The following is a 15,491-nucleotide window of genomic DNA, read 5'->3' as shown; positions in this document are numbered from 1 at the left end:
GCAGCAATTACTTGCTCTCAGAGCCTTATTAACAGGCACATCTGCACATTCATTAAAACTAGATACTTCAACTTCTATTCTGGCTGAGATGACATTTAGGTATTCTAAGATACTCAACATTTATTTTTCAATCAAGGCAGCGTTTTGTTGATTTTGATGTTTTTGGTTCCTTTTTGTTTGACTGCACATCCCGAGGGCAGCCTCCCAGAAGGAGATAAGACGCAGTAACCGAACTGCTGGCTCCTGGGGAACAGTCCCTCCTTTTGAAGAGTGAAGTCACCCGAGTTTTGCTTGTAAAGCCTGATCTCCCACAGAGCTGGGACCCAGCTCCCAGTCTTTCCCAGGGCTTCACACCCTTGCCTGCCTTACAGGCATGCTGCCCTTCTCGTCCTTGGTGGCCCCCGGTGGCTCGGAGTTGGCAAGTTGCAGCAGCCTGAGCTTGGGGGAATGTGCCAGGTCAAGAGGTCCTTTGGCGAGTTTTGAAGTCAAACCCACGGGGCAGCTTTTGAAGTCGTATGGGATGGCGAAGAGGCAGAAAAACAGACAGAACAGGATACAGAAAAGGGCAAAGAAGTGTGTTAAAAACTAAGGCTTATCTGCTGACTGCTTGTGACTGAGCATCGGCAGGCTGGGGCGGGGTGGCAGGCAGGCGGTGTCAGCGTGGGACCTTGCGACGTGGGAGGTGGGTGCCGGCTCAGCAGGCTGCAGGGTGCAGATCTTGCTCTTCCAGCAGCCAGGCTGTACTCAGGAGGGAGAGCTGGAGTCCTGGGAGAGGCTTTGTAGCTGCTCAGGGGAGTAGAGGTTGGCTCTAGGACTCTTCCCTTCTGTCATCTCTGTCCCATCCTCTCTCGCACCAAGTAAAATCAAATTTAGAAGCAGGCGGTCAAGTCACTTGCTCTGGACGATGCATTTGTTACCCTGGCAGTGAGCATGCGCTGTCATTTTCCTAGTGCACATGCTATCTTGCTGCCTCTAGCCGAGAGTACTTCTAGTGAGGATTTTAGAGGCAGCTGGATGTGCTTTAAAGCTCTTAGGGCAAAATCTGTCGTCCTTGTGCACCAATTCAGGAACAAAGCAGCTTTGCTCAGCAGAAGAAACGTTTAAAGCTGATTGCAAGACACAAAATCAAGATGGAACCTAGAATGCAACCCAGAGAACTCAGAGAACTGGGAGCTTGAAAATGGGCTATATGCTGCGAGTTTGCCTGGTCTCCTTTTCAAAAATGCTGAGGGCTCTGCATCTCTAGTGAAGTCGATGAGTGCTCAGGATCTTTCTGAAACATTTATTTAGTACCTAAGTATAGATCTAGGACTGACTAACTTCAGGCTCCAAAAATAGTGCAGGTGTCTGCCTTCTCCCTCTTCCTTATTTCTCTTTTCCTTGCTCTTCAATCTCTCCTTCAGCTCCCACGTTCTCTGTTCCCTCCAACTCCTTTCATTTTTGCCAACCTCCTCCAGCTGACGTCTGCTCCTGCTTCTAGACCCTCATCACTCTGACGCCTTCCCTGTCCCATGGGGGCCACAAAGCGTTTCTCTAGGTCTATCCTGAGCAAGCCTTAGGTAGCACCCCTTTTCTCTCCCTTTCTCATCCTCAGTTCTCCCTGCCTTATTCTCAGGAGGACAGATATTCAAAGGAACAGCTCAGGAGCCTGGGCTGAATTCTAGTGCCAAGTGTCTCGCCTCCCCTTTGTGGGACTGCCCAGGGATGGCACAAAAAGGGAATTATCACAGACACTCTTGATGGGGGTGGGAGCTCAAAGTAGCTGCCATCACCTTCTGGCCCAAGAAGTATAAATTAAAATGTCCCATTTTCCTGTGTTTTTCCCATCACAGGCATAATCTGCCAATGACAACAGTAAGAGAGGTTGTAACGAATGGATCGTGTTAATTTTGTGAACAGGAAGCTCTCATTAGCAGCTTGTGTTTTTCTAATCAGCCAGAAGATAGATGTGGCTGTGAATCTGAGGGATCTGGTCCCTGACGTGCTTTTTTCTCTGTTATAGGAAGGCATGCCCCAAACGCTGAGTTCTACCAGTATGTTTACCCCATGTGGCTTCAGCCCTCATCTACATACTTCAAAAGAAGATGAACAAGGAGGACTGATCTTCCAGGATGGAAACCTTACCTCAGCATCTCTGGATGCTCTAATCCAGCATCTGATACCTACCACTGATTACTACCCTGAAGTAAGTAATTCACGGTATAATAAACAGTTTAATTTTGATGAATTGGGGCAGCACTTTTATGCGAAAGTGCAAATGTGTTAAGTTTTGAATTAAGAGGGCTAATTTAAAAGCTGCATACAATTAAAGCTTGGTAAATTGATGCATTGCTTTAAATGCTCTTTCACCGCTCTGTAATCATTCCCATGAAAAAGCAGATTCCCAAAGCTGATACTGCCTTTAAATTTGAGAACGGGGTGAGGGGGAGAAGCTGTGGTAGTGATGAATTAGTGATACAGCAGTCGGAGCACTTCAAAAATCACAGTGCATCCCAGGGAGGTTTCGATTAAGACTAAAGCAAAAAACTTCAAGTCTGAACTGGCATTAAATTAACTGAATCTCAGTAGCTGCTGATGCCATCCAGGTTTCTCTGCGTGTGCAAAGCATTCCCTCAACTGAGATGCTTCTTCTGATGGGTTCAGAGTTTACCTGGGGTTATATTCACCCTGACTTTGCCGTTATGGGACAGCACAGTCAAGATCCTAATCCTTGCTCCGTCAGTGAATATTCAGTGTTTCTTCACCAGCTATGTGAGGATCTAAACTGGAAGCAGGTTTATGGTCCTGCAAGCCATTGACTTCACTGGGTTTTGCACCTCCTCAGTGGAATTCAGGATGGAGTTTGACTGGAAGACTTTTAAGTGCTAATATATCTCTCTGGAAGGGCTTGTATTTCAAAGCACAGAGTAGCGTTGAGTTCTGGGCAGTTTAGAAGACTACAAAAGTTATCAATGCAGAGCAGACAGCATGTTTTAAATTACTCACAGCTCAGTTTCTGATGAGCTAAAAATAAGTAATAAAGAAGCATATAAGTTGAAAAAAAAGAACAGACAAGGCAATAAAAATAGGTAATAGACAGATTAGGCTGTGAGATTTTCATTAAGAAATGCTGATAGGTAATATTATACCTGCTGCTCAGGAGCATGGCTAGGTCTTGGGGAAAGAAGATAATTCAGGTGCCAGGAGGGGTCAGGATGCAAACAACCAAGGATTCATGCATATATTTAAAATTCACTGTTGGACTGCTTTAAATAATCCAAGGATTTATCCAACAGGCCTGCTTCCCACAGCTTCACAGATGTGGGCCTGCATATGATATGGCTTGGCTGACAGAAATGAATTTTGGGGAGTTAGTAAAACAAATTAAATATTCCTTAAAACAGGCCGGGTGAGACTCGCAAGGCTGTAGCAAGACGTGACTGATCAGGGAGTGTCTGTAGCTCACAACCCAGTACAACACAGAGATGTCTGAGTGTCTACACATTTAGCTTTCACTGGCCTCTGTGCACCCCTGGTTGTGCTGTCACCAATACTTGGGCTCGCTCCTGTAGAGTGACCCACACGCTGCCTTTGCTGGATGTTGGCACAGGGTTTGGGCTGAGGGTTTTCACAGAGTCTGGGCAACCAAAGGCTGGAAGGGGCTGCCACTGCCTCCTGCACCCACTGTAACCAGTTCCGTTTTTCAGGTCAGAAATCCTGATGACTTTTACACCTGAAGGTCTGTGCCAGTGGAAATGCAGAAAATGGTGGAGTTCAGGCCTTTTATAGCTAATATTGCCCACTGTGCAGCTACTTACAGCAAGTGTTTGTCTTTTTCCCTGCAGAAAGCCTACATCTTTACATGCCTCCTGAGTTCCAGACTCTTCATTGAACCCCATGAGCTTTTGTCCCGAGTTTGTCACAAGTGCATTGAGCAGCAGCGACTGGACGACCCTGTGCTGGACAAGGTTAGTTTATCTTTACAGCCGAAAAATGGGAGGTATTTTCAACAGGCAAAGAGTTCTGGGATTCTGGCATGTGTCTTTTGCCTCCCTTTGGATTGAATAAAACTTCCTCAGGAAGGACGCTTGCCACTGTGATCCTGACATTGAGGCATCCTAGTATCCGTGTCCAAGGGCAGTGCTCCAGGCACTAGTCACTTCAAATCTTCTTCTAATTCTCACCTTCCCCCTGTCTCAGTTTTCTCAGGTGACTTTCCTTCTTCACTTCTTTAAGGCTCTGATGGAGCCTGTGGGATGTGAGGAGGTAGGAACCAAACCTCACAGACAGTGACCTGCAGATACTGACGCGCCACTCTCCCCTTTTTGCTTAATGCATCTGCCCTTTTGCTTTCTTGCTTCTGGTACAGTAATACTTCCTTTCAGCCTTATGTGTCACTTTGAATGCTGTGTAACAGCACACAGCTACCCAGTAACCTCCTGCTGCTGACACTGACAGATTGTCCGCACAGCCGTGCTGCAGAGCAGCGCTGTCTGGCACACCAGGAACGAGCTGAAGCAGCAGTGGGGCTGTGACAAGCTAACAGAATGAGAAAATCCAAGCTGTTACTGCGTCGGCATTCATCCTGTTTTTGCCCTAGGGACTGTGCAGACTGATACAGTGTGTAACGACACATGTGCATCCTCTGGCAGTCCCACAGACAGTGTGGTGGAAGCGAATCCGCCGGATCCTGTTCAGTGTTGCTGGATTCTGCCCAAGCTCTCCTTGGTGCGCTGATGAAGACTATTACATGGATGAAGATCCAGTATGTTACCTGGAGCAGGAGATGCCCCTTCAGTGCAGTGGAAGGGAGAGGAACATGCATTAGTTGCAACTTTCCCAAACCACTCGAATTCTGAAATGATTCTCGAGACCAGCATTTTGAGCTTTGCAGCAGTGGTTTTGGCAGCAGGTACTGAATCACCAACATCTGAGCACATGTGCTTGCTTTTGCCCAGGCAGTTGGTTGCATGAATAGCAAGAGCTCTGCCTTCGCTATGGAGAGCAACCAGCCAGACTGCTTAGAAATCTGATCCTTGGGTTCCCCTTACAGATGGTCTTAATACCAATATCTGTATGACATGCACCATGCAAAACAATTTTTCTAGGGTTATGTTCTCTGATGCTATGACAGATGCAAGTTTAGGAGGATTAAAATGTGAGCATTATAAAATTTCGCTGCTCATTAAACCTTGCAAGAAATGAGAAACACTGTCTTGCTGCGAAGATCTCTCTATCTGCCTGAAGTGAATCTGCATTTTGGACTGGCCTGTAGTAATGCAGGGTTGGTGGGACACAACTGATTGCGTGTTCCTGAGAGCGGGGCTGACTTTGAAACTTTGCACACAAGCAACCTCCCATCCCCTGTGTCCTGTGACTTGCACAAAGTCCTCTCCTTCGATTCGTAATAGCAGTTTACACAGCTGGAACAAACGTCTCCCCAGACCTTTGGAGTTTCCAATAAAGCTTTCCCTTTAGCAGCCACCTGCTGGTCTTTGAGCATGAGCTTAATGCTAGCTGACAGCGGTTATTTTTAGAGATGTGGTTCATTTAAACCTGTTGTTGGTGGAAAGCTGAAATACGCTTTTTAACCACCTTGGTTGAAAAACATGGAGCGGTGGAACTCGAGAGTATAATTTTTCCTGATTACAGGGTGCACTTTAGCTACAGTACGTAGGATGCAGAAGAAGGCTGTTTGTTTTGGTCTGTGTTTTCTGTAAATAAGAGTGCAGTTTGTTGTGTAACGCCGTTTCCTTTTCGCGTGTTCTTGGATAACGGAAGATGAAAGCTTTGGAAGCAGCCACACTGTCAGTCTTTTGAGATAACACTAATGCACCAGTTGTGGCATTGCTCACGTTTCCCTCGTTGCTTCATATCTTCCTGACTATTCCCACGGCTGCATCCTCAGATAATTCTATACCAAAAGTAAAGCTGTGTGTTACGTGAGTGGGTGTCCTTGTCCTGTCATGACCTTGAGCTCATGTGGGAAGAGAGCAACGTTATCAGTAGCCCAGGTAAGGTTACTAAAGTGCTTTTGTCCATCTTTTCTTCCTCATGTTTTATATGCTGCTGGCCACTAAGCAGTTTTTTCATACAGCTGGAAAGCAAAGAAGCAAAAACTGCCTCTTTGATGGTCAAGAAATACATTCTGATCAATTTTTCAGGGAAGGATGAAAATGTAGGAGGGTTGTAAATGCAAAAGGGAGGAACATATGGTTCAAATCAGCAAAAAGGCCAGATGTTTTTTAAAAAGGTATGAGGGTTGCACCAACAAAATGTTCATCCAGCCATAAACTGGCCAATTGCGTGTGCAGAATACTTAAGTCTCTTTGTAAAACAAACAGTTGTGCATGCATTTAAGTTCTGGTGTATTTTGCATGCCAAAATGTGTCATCTGTGCACCTCACTGTTTGCTTGTGTGCAGATACTGCAGGTACAACCATAACTGCCTTCCTAGAAAATCTGGCCCCACGGTCAGTGACATACATACTTGCTGGGAAACTTTAATGAGTAAACACATTTCAATCCCTGTCCGTCCTTCTGGTTTCCATTCCAGGCTCGGATCAGAAAATTTGGACCCAAAATCTTACAGTTGCTGACGGAGTGGACAGAGACATTCCCGTATGACTTTCAGGAAGAGCTAATGATTGGCCATCTGAAAGACATGATTCACAGGATAGCCCCATGTGATGAGGTGAGGATGTCTGACCTGGGATGTTCCTCCACTTGCCACATTCTATTCCATGCATCTTCCTGGAGACTCTTACAGTTTTGCTCTCCTTTAATGGTTAAAATCTATAGTAGCTTCCCTGAAAGCCACGTCTCTCAGTTTGGGCGCTCCGGTGGCAGTTACGTGGGGTCACACTAGAGTGATCAGTGGAAATTATCTACAGTACATCAAATTGTAAGATAATAACAGTCCCATTTTACAGATGGAAGATCTGAAGGTGTAGCACAGACTGAACAATTCAAATAGCAACAGAGCTGTGATCTCCCAAGTTACAATCTAGCAGGGGAGTGAGGTATCGTGACCCGAGACCAAACATTGTGGCCAAGCAGTGGCTCAAGGAGTGCTCTAGGATGTTTAATTTAGTGAGCAAGGAGTGGAGCTAACAGACAGTTACCAAATGATTGCATTGGGGAGCTAAAAAACATCGTCAGTTGCCTGAAGGTACCTGGTGAAGTCTTCCTTTCTCTAAGGGTATTTATGGTCCTTTTTTTTTTTTATCTGTCTTTCTCCATTTGCTTATGTTCTTCATCACCTGGGCTGAAATCTGATTCTTCCATTCCTTACTTCTTGTGTCTTCAGTCTGGTAACTTTTTTTGAAGCTACCATTGCATTTTGCCATCTTTTTCATTAATAAATGTAACAAGGTTTTGCCTTACTCCTTCCCGTCCTACATAAAAGAGTTCACAAGACCCTGTGCCTGAGCTGGTTGATAGTGTGAAGCAGGGATCCAGGCAGGAGGCGAGCAGGCACAGAGCTACAGACCCTCATCACAGTTTGACTGATGTCACTGGAATCCCCCTCAAAGCACATAGGATCTGTGGACTAAGACAGCTCCTGTTGAATCCAGCCTGTTTGCCTGATATGGTGACATAGCAAGCAACAGTCCGTACATTTCAAGAAAATAAACACATTTATAGACACCTAGCTTCTCTGAGAGCATGAACATGGCAGAGGACAGCATCGCATGGCTGGTGGGGCAGAAACTCTGGCTGGCTGTGTGGTCGTGGTGTTCAAACGCAGGAGCCATGTGTGTGGCAGAGCAGGACATGGTGAATGGAGTCTCTGGGAGACCACCTTGCAAATTCAGGTGGGTGAACCCCATCGATTAATTCAGAAAAATCAAAAACACCACAAAGTCCCTGAAAATAATAAAAGCAAATAGTATGTAGAGAGTCTCTAATTACTTCTAGGTTAACCATGGGATGTGGGAGAGCTCGGTTCTGTTGGCTACATCAAGGCTTGACTTCAGGCCGCAGATGGGTGCAATTCAAAGAACAAAAAGCACGTACCCGAGAGGCTGAGAAAGAGAGGGGTGGGGAGAAGAGAGGAGGAATTAACAGGGTTTCAGCACTACAGAAATGAAATTGGACCCTCCTACCCACATGAAATGTGAGAGAAATGGAAACAGCTGCTCTTGGGCAGGGCTGGCATCACAGCTGGCACTTTGGGGTGGCTGGGGGGTGGCGTGGGTTGGCTGGCTGGGCTGCATGACTTCTTGAGGGAGGTGAAGGGAACACCAAGGACTTTCAGAAAAGCCAAGGTGGCCTCAATTCCATTGACCAGACTCCCTCACGGGGAAGAAGCGATGAACTTACTCCTGACCACCAAGAAAGGTGCCTTGCAGCCCTTCTGCATCTGAAACCTGCACAGACCTACCAAAATCACGTTCACTGGAAGGAAGGAACCAGCCAAAAGGGCAGAGAATGGAGGCTTTGTGGATGCTCTTTAGAGACGTTCGCTGTGCTGGCAAAGAGCCATTAATGCTGAAAATCAACTTTCTGCATACAAAGCAACAGTTTGTTGCCTAACCTGAGCAATGGCTGCACACGCTGTGTGCTGATACCTATGGCTGCTCGGGGTGGGGCCTCAGACTAGATTGACTTCAAATCATTGTTTTTCAAATATGACTTGGCACTGTAATTGCAAGTGATTATGCCTGAGCAAAATCAATAATTAATTTAAGAAACAGCTCATATCCTACAACTGCAAATTTCCGTTTTTTTGTTTAAGGGACAGCACAGAAGAGTGGTGATGCCTGTTAGATATTTGGAAGAAAGTTGTTCCCATTGTGAATCATAGAAATTAAAGATTGCAAGATTTGTGAGGTCATCTAGTCCATGTAGGTCAATACAGGATTTTTCCCTGCAATATGTGCTCCTGTCCTTTGTGGAGTCCACTTTCTAAAGGCTCTGTGATGTGCTTATAAAGGTGTCCATGCTGAGAAGCATTTCTTAGTAAGTGCTGTGATTTGCATTTAGAGTTAGAAATTTTAATTAAAATTTGAGCTCCTAAGCCACCTGCTGAGGCCTGCTGTCTTCAGAGGAACTTTCCCAGTTAAGAACGAAACATTTTCTTTAAATATTAAACAGTAGTATGCTTCTTTTGACTGTTACTGTGGCAATGAAGTGAATTTGGCTGATGGAGTCCAGCATGCAGCCCCTGTACAATGGGGGGTCACTTTGTGGCAAGATAATTACCAGCATGTTGAAGGTAATGAACAATGCTGTTTTCACTTTGTGAACATAGTTTAAAGACGGCGGGAAATGCTTTAGAAGGGAAGAAACAGGATTTTTTTTTTTTTCAATTTCTTCCCCAACAGGCAAAGAAAAGCTTTCTAGGCAAAGGTGCACCCAACTGATTTTCAGTGAGTCTCTTCAAGAACTCTAATTTCTGAATAATTTTTTGTGTCCATTGTCTTTCTTATTGAGGTGGTTGGCTTACCTGAGGCTTTGTTTAGCATTGTCTATGTCTAGATCTGTATTTTTGTGTCATATTCCATAGAAAGCTAGGTGAAACTAGATCTCTGGATAAAGATATATTGAAAGACTGGCTAATATGCATATCTTTCAGGCACCTTGATGCAGCTTTTTGGCTTTTCATTCAAACAGTGAAGAATTTTACGCTGCACAGACATGGCTGGTGCAAGATTTCTTTTCCAAACTCATCTTTGAAAGAGAACTGGGTTGTAAGCTAAAAGTTCTTCAGCCAAATCTTTTATAATCAGTAGACAACTTGGATTTCAATGCTGTGCCCCCTCCTCTCCCTCACAATTATTTACAAAATCATTTCCAAAATATGTTCACAAAATACCAAATATGTCACTATCTGAATTTCCACTAAAAAAATAACTATTCATAGAAGCTCTGTTCATAGAGCTTCCTAAACTCTGCTGAGATTTGCAAACACACCTGGATGTAAACCAGAGAAATACTTAGATGGTGGTCGGTAGTTTGAGTCCAGGACAGTCTTTGTAAATCAAAAGTATGACCGTCTGTTTGAATGAAGATTTACGTGGAGAAGGACAGTAGTCTCTCTTCCTTGGAGCTAATATACCTCAGGAACAAATAAAACTGACTGTGTCCGGCTTATCTGGCCCACGTTCCAGCCAAGCTCAGGAGAGCATCTTCCCTGAATGAAACGAGAGCTCCCTCACCAAGGCAAAACCTTCTGCTAGAAAAGCTGTATGGAAGTGAAAGCATTACAGCAGAAGCTGAAGTACGTGGGATGTTCTAAAGGGGAAGCAGGGTAAGGTGTAAGCGTGTTATTCCTCACTGTCGAGGAAAAGGAGATGCTACTTGCAATGTGCAGATAGGATCGTATGTGGTTGAGAAGAGCGCTGATTCTGGCTTCTGGTACCCTGAACACCTGAAACGTGAGCAATGTCAGTGCCTATCACTGAACAATATCCCCAGCCTACAAAACTCTGAAGGGGATGAAGGCTGGATCCAAACCGTGGGATTCAGGAGTGTTTCTCAAGACTTCACTTGGGCTGCATCCAGCTTGGGATGTGACACAGGTGTGTGTTGGTCTTCATGGGAAAGCGCGATGCGGCCAAGTCCCTGTTGCGATCCTGAGGGTGGTGTGAGGGGTGCCAGGGTGCACATCTGCTGTGCAGTACAGCTGTAAAGACATGACAGAAGAGAGCTCCTTGCCAGCTCCCGCTTCTGTCAGTGTAGATTACAAACTGATATTACTGGCAACTTGACGTTGCTAAATTCTGTTTGAATGGGGAGTGAGGAGCTAGTCCCCTTGTGAGCAGCCAGAGCATCTCTCCACTGTGTATCTTTTTGCTGGAAGAGGAGCTGGTCATAGGCCGACGTGCAAACTGTTTTCCGAAGTGACCATGCTCTTTGAAATTGAGCATGCACCCGTTGCACCTGTGCTTGATGCTCGTTTCTCTGGCTGGGAAAGCCCATGAGGCTGTGTTCCTCAGCAGCCTCGTGCTCCATGCGAGGCTTTTGCTCAAGGACATTTCCAATCAGTCCTTGTCTTTAGAGCCCATCCACCAGTTCTCTCAGTTTTATCATGTCTGCATCTGTCAGTCATGAAGAGTTGAAGACGTCTCTCTCTGCCCATCCTCCACGGTCAGCGGCTCCACTCATTGTCTGCAAAGAGCTGCTTCAGCTCTGAAAAGAACCTGAGCAACTTCGTAATGATCATCCTGCTGAGCGCATCGCTGTGCTTGGAATACGATATGAACTTCCTTCAGTAGCAGTTAACATTTTGGATATTAAATACGTGGTGCTCAGACCACTCCAGCTGGGTGGCAAGTAGCAGCATGCTTCTGCAGCTTTCAGCTCAAAAGGATGGAGAGAATAGTGTTTGAAACATTTCTTATTCCTAATAAATAAGAGTTGACTAGGCACCACTAATAGGTAGAGTTTTCAGCCTACGTGTGGCTGACATAAAGGGTAGGTACCAAATACTGCTGCACTCCAGAAAGCTGTAGTAGCTCATGTTGTAGCATTACCTCTCCTCCGATCCTGTTGTTGGCAGGAATATGTGCGTGTCGGTGCCAGTCCAACCCACCAGTCCTGCCTCCCTCTTCTCTTGACTGCAGTTTGTTTCTGTGGTCCCGAGCACAGAACTGTAATTAAGCCAACTGGTTATTCTGAAATAGGCTTGTTGAAAATAAAATGGTAACCTGTTGCTGGCTTTGGAGTATTTTGCAGAAGGGGAAAATTCAGCTACAAACCACTCCTCTGTCAAGTTTTGTGGGTGATTTATGTTTCTTTCTCTCCCTGTCCCTCCAGGCCTACTGGAAAAAGATGAATCAGCTTTTGCAAACACTGAATCAGAAGCTTGCAACCCTCAGCCATGGGCAAGAAGGGATTGTCAAGATCAATGCTGCTGTCTCCGATAAGCTGGTTGCCTTTAAAAGTAAACCTCCATCAATTCAGAGAGAAATCCTGAGCGTCTGCAGTGACCCTTACACTCTGGCTCAGCAGCTGACACATGTGGAGCTGGTAAGTGGGAACGGTTCCCAACTTCTGCAGTCAGAGATATTATTTTAAGCTATCAGCTGCTAAGTATTCCAGACATAACCAAAAAAAAAATGTCCACTGCTGCAGCATATCCCATGCTGTATCAGCACTGCAGCAAGAGGCAGGGTTTGACAGGTTAAGAGGTGCTTGGGAAGCAAGCTGTACGTCAGAGTGTTTCTGTGGATCTTTTGGCGTGGGCCATTTTGCTTTTTTGGCTTGCTTATTTCTGAAATGGATGTGAGTCATAGTCCCAGGAAGTTCTCGCTTTTGTAAGGTGCTCTGAGCCCCCCAGCCTGAAGATGACTGATCATTGTCCCTTTCATTAATGTGGAAGAAATTTCAACAGTTTATACCTGTTCCTACAGATACCCAAAGCGTCTGAGTTGTCTGCTTTGTTTTTCGTTCTTCCCTTTGGGACTTTTTGCATGGACACACAAGGGTATGCAAATGCCACCCACACAAAGTCCCGCTGTTTCCTTCTTTGGACTGCAGTCCGCTCTCAAACAGGCTTTTGATGGTAATCGCTCCGACTGCAGTACCAAGATATTGGACAGACTTGTTTTGTTGCGCACCCTTCTCCCAAATTCGAGTCCTCCATGTAGACCTCCTGGATGTTCACAGAACATAAAACATTGCTGCCATCTGCAGATCTCCTGGTGCTGTCGTGATTCCCTGCTGCCTGTCCTCCTGTAGACTGTTCATCCTTGAGAGGAAGGCTGGAACACAAACCATGAAATGGACTGTGGACTGGAGTGAATGTCATGGCACTAGCCTTGGGAATTCTGAAGGCAGTTGATGCGCTATTTGTGAAGAAGTGGAATAGCTCAGAAACTCCAGATTTAGGACCGTCTTCTCACCTTGGTTAATTTTCAGAACATGCAAATTTGGCTCTGTTTGCATTATATAGCTTAAACCAGAGAGGACAAATCCTTTTGCCTGGAGTTTTTCCTCTTGCTTTTCTTTTCCTCCACAGTACAGCTGTCTTCCAAAGGGACATTCTCTGTAACTGAGGCACTGCTGCACTTTTAAAACTGGTGCAGGGAGAGGTTTTCATTTCACTTTGCTGTAATGAGGGGTCTCTATCTTTTCTTTCACTTCCTACATCCAATACACCAGCTACTCTGCACTAAAACTCTTTGGTGCTTATTTGTTAGTAAGAATTATTTGCTATTTATTTACTAACAGTTATTTGTTGGTAAAAGTCCTGTATGGTTATTGGTGGCAAGGTGAGAAGCCAAGAGAAATAGCATGGGCATAGCCATAGACTGACTTTTCACTTGAGCAGAAGTACCATTGGTTTTATCATTGCTTGAGTGTCCTAAGTTTGGGCTGCAGGAAATACCTTCTCTGAAATACCTTTGTTGACCTATAACCTACTGAAAACATTTTTTTTCTGATCAACATGTGAAAGGGAATTGAAAGGCCTGTTAAGAAGGCCAGTAGTGCGGCTGGAACAGCTGGCTTTGTTCAGAAGCTCATGGAGGTGGCCTGTCTTTTACTAAAGAGGGATCTGGATGCCCTATTTACTCCTGTTTTCGTTAACAGCTGCAACTCTCTGCAGTATAAGCAAAGCCTTTAATGTAAGCACATGCATCTTCAGTGCTTTCCTTCCCCAGTGGCACGGGGCCACCGCTCCGGGCATCAGCTGAGCCTCACCAGGGCGGTAGGGAGGCAGGGTCAGAGTCCTGTGTGTGCAGATGAGCGATGGATCACTATGGTTATTAGATCACGGAGTTTTAACAGCTGAGAAACAGGGCTGTTGAGTAATGCTGGACCAAAGCAGGGCTGTGGCAGCGCCAAACACAGAACTGAGGTCTCCTGGCTCCCAGATGGGGCCTTGTGCATCCAGCACCTTTCTCTCTGTGCCGTGGAGAGGGCTTTTACTGTGGTTTGTCAGTAATGAGACATATTTATTCTCATTTTCTTCTTTCTGCTGAAGTAACTCTAATTGTTCTTATGAATTTTAATGTCTGGTGCTAGTTGGCTGTCTACCAGCTCAGTAACACCATTCAGAACTGACAGATAATGGGGATGTCTTACCAAGAGAAACAGAAGAGGTTCTGGGGTGCTTTCTTATTTATTCTTCTCTCTCTTTTTCCCCTCTTCTAATAGGAGAGGCTAAGCCACATTGGACCTGAGGAGTTTGTGCAGGCATTTGTACACAAAGACCCTCTGGATGGCACCAAGGTATGATTTGTCGACGCATAAAGCGTCTCCCGCGAAAACTGTTTCTTCTAGATGAACTGATGTGATGAGATCCAGGAGAGCAGGGCCTGGGGCACGTGTTGACCTTGGCCAGGTCAACTGATGACCTGTATCCTCACAGCAAGGATGGAACCTGCTGGTAGAGCTCACGCTGGCAAATCATCGCCATTGCTTCCTCCTGAGAGGATTTCCCAGCCTGAGACTGGCCGGCACCCTAATGTTCTGCTTTCTGGCTTATTGCTCCTAACCTGCTTTGACTGGGGCAGATGGGTTACGGCTGTGCACAACCAGGGACTGTCTGTTCCCAGCGTTGAAGGCATAAAGACTCTGGATGTGATGTAATGCCCATAGCGTGTGCCCAGACACCACAGTAATGAGTCAGGGCATCATGAATCAACATACTCTTCTCTGTCTACACAATAGCTTGTAACCCAAAGCACCGCAGGGAATGCAGGGCCTGATCAGAGTCATCCAACATCCATGGAAGCCAGTTGGAGTCCTTCCCCTGCTTCCAGTGGGGTTTGAAGCAGCATTTCAGTGGATGTCTCAACAAGGAAAGGGTCTTCCTGCCTGGAGAGGGGGAATTGGAGATTTTGCCTACTGCCAGAATAGTGAGAAGGTGGAAAATTTTTCCTCAAAACTGTGTCTGGACTCCCATTGAGATCATACATCCATGGCAGAATCTTATCACTGGCTGCTGAACGTAACAGGAAGACTTTTATAGTGCTGCCCAAAGAGCACCAGAATAGCTTGTAATGGTGAAAAAATGGATGGATGAAAGAATGAAAAGTGCAACATTGGACTCTTCTCTTACTGGGAGTTGCAGAGATTCTACAGTTGATTTTGGGGAGAGTGGAGTGGGAAGCGCTGTTTCAAGTATTCTGAGCACTGATCACATAAAACATGAAATATCAAACCATCCACAGTGAGATTTCAGCAACCTGCTGCAAACATGAGGGACAAGACTGCAAATGGGCATTTGTCATTACCTGTGTCAAAGTAAACTGCAAGAGATCAAATGAGGACATGAAATGTGAATGAATTTTGGAAGAGTGTGAGGGAGGCAGCAGTGAGTGAAATCAGATTGCGTAAGGCCATAGCAGGGAGAGAATACTGAGGAAAAGGAAATGTTCGGTAATAAACTAATGTATGCACAACTGTAGCTCAAGCGCAGCACAGAATACCACAAAGATGTGAAGAGAAATTCCAGTTACCAAGTAAACATAAGGAAACATCAGCTAAGGTGGATGGGAAGGATTAGAATGAGAGTTGGAGAGCCTAGTGGAATGAGAATATATATATATATATATATA

General features: G+C 45.4%; 1 protein-coding gene across 1 annotated transcript; it reads left to right on the top strand.

Moving 5' to 3' along the window:
- Positions 1–2,008: 2,008 nt before the first annotated feature.
- On the top strand, positions 2,009–14,160 carry LOC104280314 (ras-GEF domain-containing family member 1C-like; the record flags this gene model as incomplete). The annotated part of the gene is made up of 5 exons (XM_009877927.1): positions 2,009–2,185; positions 3,825–3,947; positions 6,536–6,673; positions 11,743–11,955; positions 14,086–14,160. Coding segments are annotated over exons 1-5 (726 nt in total), but the record flags the coding sequence as incomplete, so codon positions are not given.
- Positions 14,161–15,491: the final 1,331 nt, after the last annotated feature.

The sequence above is a fragment of the Apaloderma vittatum genome, unplaced genomic scaffold (assembly GCF_000703405.1).
Source record: "Apaloderma vittatum isolate BGI_N311 unplaced genomic scaffold, ASM70340v1 scaffold1661, whole genome shotgun sequence".
NCBI classification, from domain to species: Eukaryota; Metazoa; Chordata; class Aves; order Trogoniformes; family Trogonidae; genus Apaloderma; species Apaloderma vittatum.
Note: the sequence above shows the minus strand (reverse complement) of the source record. Positions and strands in the feature narration are given on the sequence as shown.